This window comes from Astatotilapia calliptera, unplaced genomic scaffold, assembly GCF_900246225.1.
Source record: "Astatotilapia calliptera unplaced genomic scaffold, fAstCal1.2 U_scaffold_1, whole genome shotgun sequence".
In the NCBI taxonomy this organism is placed as follows: Eukaryota; Metazoa; Chordata; class Actinopteri; order Cichliformes; family Cichlidae; genus Astatotilapia; species Astatotilapia calliptera.
The window spans coordinates 1,093,344-1,102,132 of NW_020535618.1; the positions used below are offsets into that span (position 1 = coordinate 1,093,344).

The 8,789-nt window shown below is 41.8% G+C and overlaps 1 protein-coding gene across 1 annotated transcript; it reads left to right on the forward strand.

Annotated features, from left to right (window-relative positions):
* Positions 1-290: 290 nt before the first annotated feature.
* On the forward strand, positions 291-2,916 carry LOC113017182 (tripartite motif-containing protein 16-like). Its single transcript, XM_026160337.1, has 2 exons — positions 291-1,967; positions 2,735-2,916. Exons 1-2 carry the CDS (start codon positions 588-590, stop codon positions 2,768-2,770), a joined length of 1,416 nt encoding a protein of 471 aa, XP_026016122.1. The 5' UTR covers positions 291-587; the 3' UTR covers positions 2,771-2,916.
* The last annotated feature ends 5,873 nt before the right edge of the window (positions 2,917-8,789 follow it).

The window sequence follows — 8,789 nt, forward strand, 5'->3', positions numbered from 1 at the left end:
TAAAAAATGTATTTTCATTGCTTTTTTCATAAAGCAAATCTCTGTATTGATTTTTATGTCTTACTTATATGTTTATTGATGTTTGAATCCTTTGTTCATTTGATAGACTGTTAACTCCATTTTTTGACTTTGAAAAAAACATTTCAGAAGAAAAATGTCCAAAAATCATTTGAAACACAGCTGATTACAAAACAAAACAAAAAAAATGTAAAAATGAAAAAGGAGTTGTTTCAAAAGAGAGACTCCAAGAAAAATTGACACCCCCCCCCCCCCCCCCCCCCACACACACACACACACAAAAACTCTGTTAATTATGCTCTGTACAGAAAAGGGTATAAAACACAGTGTCTACTTTAAAGGGCTCCTATTCCTGGAATCACTCACAACCTGACCACTCCTTCCTCTTCTAAACATAGAAACTACTCTTTGTGCATGCATTTCCTCATTCTCTCCTCTTACGTATATAGATATATATCTAAGGGCTGAGAGGCTCCATTCACTGCAGACACACATTTAGTTCAGACCTCAGGCTAGTTTCATTTCTACAAAACAGAAACTGAAACCGTCACTGTTACTGGCACAGAGAAATGGCAGAAAAAGGAGTTCAGCTGGATCGAGAAACCTTTTGTTGTTCGATCTGTTTGGATCTACTGAAGGATCCGGTGACTACAACCTGTGGACACAGCTACTGCAGGAACTGTATTAAATCTCACTTTGATGAAGAGGACAGGAAGGGAATCCACAGCTGCCCTCAGTGCAGGAAGACTTTCACACCGAGGCCTGTCCTAGAAAAAAGCACCATGTTAGCAGCTTTAGTGGAGCAGCTGAAGAAGACTGGACTACAAGCTGCTCCAGCTGATCTCTGCTATGCTGGACCTGAAGATGTGGCCTGTGATGTCTGCACTGGGAGGAAGCTGAAAGCCATCAAGTCCTGTTTATCTTGTCCAGCCTCTTACTGTGAGAAACACCTCCAACCTCACTGTGATGCAGCTCCATTAAAGAAACACAAGCTGGTGGCCCCCTCCAAGAAGCTCCAGGAGAACATCTGCTCTCGTCGTGATGAGGTGATGAAGATTTTCTGTCGTACTGATCAGCAGAGTATCAGTTATCTCTGCACAATGGATGAACATAAAGGCCATGAAACAGTCCCAGCTGCAGCAGAAAGGACTGAGAAGCAGAAGGAGCTCGAGGTGAGACGACTAAACATCCAGCAGAGAATCCAGGAGCGAGAGAAAGATGTGAAGCTGCTTCAACAGGAGGTGGAGGCCATCAATGGCTCTGCTGATAAAGCAGTGGAGGACAGTGAGAAGATGTTCACTGAGCTGATCCGTCTCCTCCAGAAAAGAAGCTCTGATGTGAAGCAGCAGGTCAGATCCCAGCAGGAAACTGAAGTGAGTCGAGTCAAAGAGCTTCAGGAGAAGCTGGAGCAGGAGATCGCTGAGCTGAAGAGGAAAGACGGCGAGCTGGAGCAGCTCTCACACACAGAGGATCACAACCAGTTTCTACACAACTACCCCTCACTGTCAGCACTCAGTGAGTCTACACACTCATCCAGCATCAATATTCGTCCTCTGAGCTACTTTGAGGATGTGACAGCAGCTGTGTCAGAGACCAGAGATAAACTACAGGACATTCTGAGAGAGGAATGGACAAACATCTCACTGACAGTCACTGAAGTGGATGTTTTACTGTCACCAGCAGAGCCAAAGACCAGAGCTGGATTCTTAAAATATTCATGTGAAATCACACTGGATCCAAACACAGCAAACACACATCTGTTATTATCTGAGGGGAACAGAAAAGCTATGTATACCAAAGAAGAACAATCCTATTCTGATCATCCAGACAGATTTACTGGATGGCTTCAGATCCTGAGTAAAGAGAGTCTGACTGGACGTTATTACTGGGAGGTGGAGTGGAGAGGAAAAGGAGTTGAAGTAGCAGTCACATACAAGAATATCCGAAGAGTAGGAAAATCAGACTTGTGTTTTTTTGGATTCAATCAAAAATCGTGGTCACTGAAGTGTTATATCAACAAATATGAATTTTGGTACAACAAAATCCAAACTGTCCTCTCAGGTCCTCGGTCCTCCAGAGTAGGAGTGTACCTGGATCACAGAGCAGGTATTCTGTCTTTCTACAGCGTCTCTGAAACCATGACTCTCCTCCACAGAGTCCAGACCACATTCACTCAGCCGCTCTATGCTGGACTTTGGCTTTGTGAATCTGATGGCGTCTCTGCCGAGTTCATTAAACTTAAATAGACAGAAGTCATTGACAGAAAACTGGATAAATGTGTGTTTTAGTCTACAGTTTTTTTTCTCTGTAATCATTGTTACTGATCTTGCAGTTGCGCTTTTCTTCTTTGCATACCATACCATCACCTGTTAGTTAAACTTTTGTTGTCTAGTTAATGACTGACTTTATTTGGGTGGGACTTCATCTTGTGTTTGTTTAGCCATGTAAGGAAAACAAGGCTCCCATGTTTTATTCCGTCAGTGTATTCTTCCACTGCAAATGGTAAGTAATGTAAAAACACTGCTGCCACTTTTTTGGTTTCTTTGATGATTGATTAGACTTTTTCTTTAGTGCTGATATTACTGTGTTATTTGCAGCTTTAGGTGGTTTTAATCGTTAGCATAAGTTTGGCAGACATTCTTGCTTTCACCAATGTTCAAGAGTAACAGTCGCGAATTAATTGTCAGTATTATTGCTATGGAGAATAAAACATTAGAGCCTGTCTCTGGTTTACCTGATGATATTCTCATGAATGGGGCAGAGTATTAAGTATCACCTTAAAGCACTTGTTGCAGGCTGCTGAGCTTGCATCAGCATAGAGTATGCAACCAGAAGGCCTTCTCGGTCTTCGAAGGAGCCGGCCCACGCAGACCACGAAGGCCGGGTCTTCCAAAATGTGCGGCCTATGAATTGGGACATAGCTTTTGTGTGTGTGAGTTTGCATGTGTAAGAGAGATACTGAGAATTTAAAATATTATCTGTTAATGATGTAGTTGACATGATGTTGCATACTCTATGCTATTAATTTTAAAACTGAAGTGCTGCTAATTGAACAGTATGTGCTGTAATGCATTAATACAATGTACCAGAATAGAACAGAATGGAATAATACAGTGAACAGGAGCAATGAGAAGTATGCAATGTAATGATGAGCACTCCTAAAGATCTGCAGAAAGGTTCACAGAATCATTTTCCCGCTACAATCTGATATGTTTACATCTTTTGCTGTGAAGTACAGCCAGACTTTTGACCGCTTTGCCTTGGGCATTTTTAATCTGTAGCTCTGCTCTAAAAGAACTTACGTACCTGGGCCTGCTTACTACGCTTGCAAAGGTAAACTGATTGGCTAGAATCCAAAGTGTATGACATCTCAGGGAAAAAAAGCACCGAAATAAAGCACTGAAATGTGCGCTGCTTTTCGGTCTGGTTACTACCGTTTATGTCAGAACCGGTGCCATCATGGCACCGGATACCGGTACCCATCCGTACTCTTGACCTACTGATCTCCAAGGGCCTGAGCATTTGAAAGGTTACTGTGTCTGATGTGGGCGTGTCTGATCATTACTGTGTTTTCTTTGAAAGTAAAATTTCAGCCCACACAAATATATCAACAGCAGTGATCACAAAACGGTGTATAACTGAAAACGGTAGTGAGATTTTTAACCAGGTCTTCCCATTAACCTCTGACCTGTCCAGAGGGTCAGTCAATGAGCTCGTCAATAGCTTCAATGCTAACATGTTAAATGTAATGGACACTATTGCTCCCATTAAGGTGAAGGTTATCTCTGGAAGGAAAAAGTCTCCATGGAGAAACTCCACACTGGTGAAATGAAAAAGAGAGTGTAGGAAAGCTGAGCGCAGATGGAGAAAAACAAACCTCCAGGTTCATTATGACATTTATAAAGAGAAACTTCACAATTATAATTTACAACTGAGGAATGCAAGGAGGTCCTACTTCTCTGACATCATCACTAAAAACAGCCATAATGCTCGGGTCTTATTTTCTACAGTTGACAGGCTAACAAACCCTCCTGTGTCAGTGGCAGCTGAACTTCATTCAACCATGGCCTGCAATGACTTTGCCAAATTCTTCACAGAAAAAATCCAAAAAATTAGACAAGCAATTGGTACATCAACAGCAGATCCAGAATATGTACTGTGTCCACCAAAAAACTGTTTAAACACCATGAAACAGTTTAAACCTATTAACAGCAAAGACCTGGAGGACATCTTAGGTCAACTGAACTCCTCCTCTTGCTGTTTAGATGTCCTGCCAACAAGTTTTTTCCAAAAAGGTCTCAAAGACTTTGGAATCAGACCTGTTACAGATCTTCAACATTTCTTTAATGTCAGGTGTGTTTTTAGAACAACTAAAAACTGTAATTAAACCTATACTGAAAAAGGACAATCTTGACATGACACAAATGAACAACTACAGGCCGATCTCAAATCTCCCAAAACAGTTCACACAATACACATCACAGCAAAAGCACCTCCCACCCAAATGGTTCTAAGACAAGGCACTATGAGTGTGTATGTGTAAACATGTGTATGCATGTGAGAATGTGTGTGTGTGTGTGTGTGTGTGTGAGTGTGTGAGAATGTGTGTCTCTTTGTGTGCGTGACTTCCAACTGTTTCTAACAACATCCTTAGTCATAAAATGGTAATCTCCCCCCACACCCAATATTCATTCAGAACTCTGCTGCTCGAGTCCAAAAAAGTGGACCACATCAGTCCAGCTCTGAGGTCTTTACACTGGCTGCCTGTCCGTCAGAGGATAGACTTTAAAGTTCTGAAATTTCCCCTTGTGGGACTAATAAAGGTATCTTATCTTATAAAGCTCTGAATGGTTTAGGATCAAAATACATCAGTGACCTCCTGATCCAGTATGAACCTTCCAGATCCCTCAGGTCATCTGGATCCGGTTTTTTAATCAGTTCCCAGAGTCAAAACCAGACATGGAGAAGCTGCATTCAGCTTTTATGCTCCATATATCTGGAACAAACTCCCAGAAAGCCTCAGATCAGCTAAAACACTCAGTTTATTTAAATCCAGGTTGAAGACTCACCTGTTCTCAGATGCATTTGAATAAAGGACACATTTGTCAGCTGCATTTGGAGGAGTCTACAGTTTTGGACAGCCTTCGTCACCTGGCTGTGATGTAATCGGCCTACAAATGCATCTTCAGGAAGATGCAGCCCATGGTTTTGGACATCCCCGTTATCTCTTGTTGATACTCATTCAGCACAATCTCCAGCAGGTGGAGGGTTGCGAGTTTAATGTTGATTACTGTTTCCTCTGACAGGTCTGATCCAGTTGGGTCTGCAGTGCAGCCTTGTGGAGTGGGGGAAGGAGTCGGCAGGGTCTGGATTAGCAGACCCTCTGCGAGGTCCCACAGTTGCGCTGCATCCTCTATAGGAATATTAGAAAACACCTTGTTTTTGACACTAAATTGTCAAAAACAAGGCGTTTTCTAATACCCTCGTATGCAGTGTTGTGTCTGTCCCTCTTGATGGCGTCATCAACCTGGCTAAACAGACAGTGCAAACCACTCCAGTTGCTCCCCTGTATAAAAAGGGGAGTCCTTAAACCATGTCGTGCGCTCTTCGAAGTTTTGGAGGGTAAGGATTTAACCTCCTGTTTTCAACCCCTCTGGTAGCTATAAGACTTTCCCTGTCATTACATACACTGAGAAAAATAAACGATCAGCCTAAACCCTGTAAAGCTCGGGGGCTGAGGAGCATATAGCATCTCTACAATACAATAGTGCAAAAGAGCTGGTGGGTGGTGGTGGCGGGGGGGGGGGGGGGGGGGGGGTGATAAAAGCACATACATATTACTACTCATGTATGAGTACAAGGTAGGAAGGGGAGGCCGGGAGACTCTGTGATACAACCTATACCACTAATCTTAACCTTACGAAGAGGAACTTTCAAGTTAGAATCTATATTACATCCTGAATTGCCCGTGTGTAATAAATGATTATTACACCACGGTGTGTTTCACCTCTAGCATTCATTTCAAATCTACACTGATGTTCTTCATTCTCGTATGTGACTGCAACTTTAACCCCTCTCCCTCTCGACTCCACTTCCCAGTAACAACGTCTAGTCAGACTCTCTCTACTTAGAACCTGCCAACATAAAGCAGTGGAGGACGGTGATTTCATTATTACGGTGTATGTGAAAGATTAGCTTTCTGATTTAAAGCCTGTTGGATTTTGTGCTAAATATCACCGTTTCCAACAAATCAAAGACAGTTAGTCAGCATAGTGACAAAGTAACCAAACATCTGCGAGCTCTTTGGGTGTAAGCGGGCCCGGGTTCAAATCCCGGACGAGTCCAGAGTGTTTCCGACACGACATTTTGATATGTTAGCAACAGCTTACACCATATCTCATTGTTATGAGATAAAAATACCTGATTTAAATTTAACATGGAACGTTTACCTACTTCAACTGTAGGTAAACGTTACATGTCATATGGTGATCTAGGAATCCTTTAACATAGATATTATATTTAAGTTAAATATTTGTAGAATAACTTGTACAACTCAAACATTATTTTTAATAGAAAAGATGTAGTCAAAAACAATCATTCAGTCATTGATTGACTAATAAGACTTTAGTTGTTACGGCAGAAAGAAGATTAGTGACACCAATTTAAAACACACTTTAACTGAAATTTAGCAAAAGTTCAAACTGTTCTGATAGTGCGGGGACGTTGCTGTGACTTATAAAGTGTCTGCTTATTTGTATTTGTTCTCTAAATCATGTATAAAACTAGTAGATGGTGTATTTTAAAACCACTAGAAATGAATAGCTAACTTGAACCTATTGATCCACTAGTCTGCTGGTATATTGCGAGTCGCCAGCTGAGGAGATGATGCAATTTATTATTTTAGTTTGTTAAAGATTTCTCTTCCTATTCTGATGGAATTGGGCTTCAGTGTTTTTTTCCGGTATAGCTGCAGATCAAGGTGACAGCAAGTCAAAATGATGTTACCTGTGAGTGTCCAGCTGCAGACTGGGTTTGAATATTGTTATAAACAGATGTGGATCAGTTCATGTCTTTTATTCACTGTAAGATTTAACAAGGATTGAGAGAGGAGGACAAAGAGGAAGAGGTAAGAGTGGACGTGTGGAAAAATTCATCTCAAATGATAAAGCTGTAGATGCTGTTTTACCACATTCATTGATGATGATTTGACGTAACCGAGCAGTGTATTTTCCTGTTATCAATTATGCATCCCAACCTGCTCTTGTAATAATTATTATGAGATTATATTTCTGTCACTTTCCAGCAAATACAATTCTAGTTTAGTGAGCAGTTCAGTGAGAAAGACGGTTTTTCAAAACAGGAAGAACAAGGGATAAAACAGTGATGTTAGCGGAGCAAAGTGCGCCGACTTTGTTCAACATTACTTGGCAACAGGGAACGTGAGGCAAGTTGCACTGGTGCATTTGTGACAGCTTCACTTGAAATGCCTTCGCCGCATCATACATGCCATGTCCATGAACAGACAGATTTCCTTGCTGAGCTCAAAACCTCTGTTGAGAACTTTTCCCCAACTCAGCCAGCGGACGTCTGTATGATAAGGAATGTCGGCAAACTCTGAATCTATTTCCCACATAAAAGACTGAAATTGACGGTGATTTAAACTTTTAGCTCAGATAAAATGTACAGCCTGCGTCACGGTGATCATTACATGCTCCATTTTTAGGACTTTACCACACAGCGTCTCTTGGTGTGTGACGCAGTGATATGCTGTTAACTCACCGGTACAGTTCTCCTCCTGCATCTTTACTAGATCCTACATCCTGCACAACACCAGCGCTCCATCTGTTGTCCCAGGGGAGTTTCATGTCGGTTACACTTTGACATACGTTTTAAAAAATGTCTTTGCATTTGCAATGCAGACTACTTTGGGCCCAGAAGCAGAATTTGAAACGTCATCACTTAAAGACCGAATAGGCAGAATGCTACAGGTATAGCTCTAAAGAATGTAGCATCATGGACAGTGTAGTCTGTGCTGCATTGAGAATGGACTGCCATACCCGTTATGTGTCTGTGAGCAAGAGGAGGGAGAAAAAGGACGGTGGAAAAGTACGAGTTGTCATCGAGCAAAAATAAGAGCTGGTAGTATGTAAATATAATAACAACCACTGTAGCCAAGAAGAGAGCCTGACGAGCCCAGTTGTAAGTAAGCTATTAAGACTCGACTGTACGCTTTGTTCGTGTTTTCCTCCGAAACAATAAGTTCCGTTGGAGCAGCCTTTCAACGCCTCTCTCTGTCTCTCGCAAGCAAAATTGACCCACACAACAAAGTAAAGCTATTTTTCGGCTACGAGCCGACAGGGACCCCGCCGTATTAGTCAGAGGTCCCTTTACTATACAGGACCTTCAGTAACAGTAATAAATCACACAGCAATAGTACATTCGTGTAGTTGTAAAAAGCATGATAATATATTAAGTAATCCAGAGAAACATGCTGAACATTTGAAGCTTTTATATTCCAAGCAAAGTAAACAGTGTTTTAGAGACGATCTGTGATTAGTGTGTTCACACCTGCAGCTTCAACAAGGTTTCGTGTACTCACACGTCAGCATGCGAACTTTACTCTGACTAGATTTAGTCTGAGCAGTCAGACAACATATTTTTAAATGTTACAGCATCAACACACACAGAGCTTAGCCCCTCCCACCTGTCCTGCTTCAGGCGGAGTCCCACCTCCTTCCTGTAAGCAGCTCACCTGTGTGTCCCTGTTTAAT

Excerpts from the sequence above, each read along its gene's own strand:
- LOC113017182 (XM_026160337.1), top strand. The coding sequence starts at position 588 with ATGGCAGAAAAAGGAGTTCAGCTGGATCGAGAAACCTTTTGTTGTTCG. Across the intron at positions 1,968-2,734 it reads CATACAAGAATATCCGAAGA|AGCCTGTCTCTGGTTTACCT; the intron begins GTAGGAAAATCA and ends ATAAAACATTAG.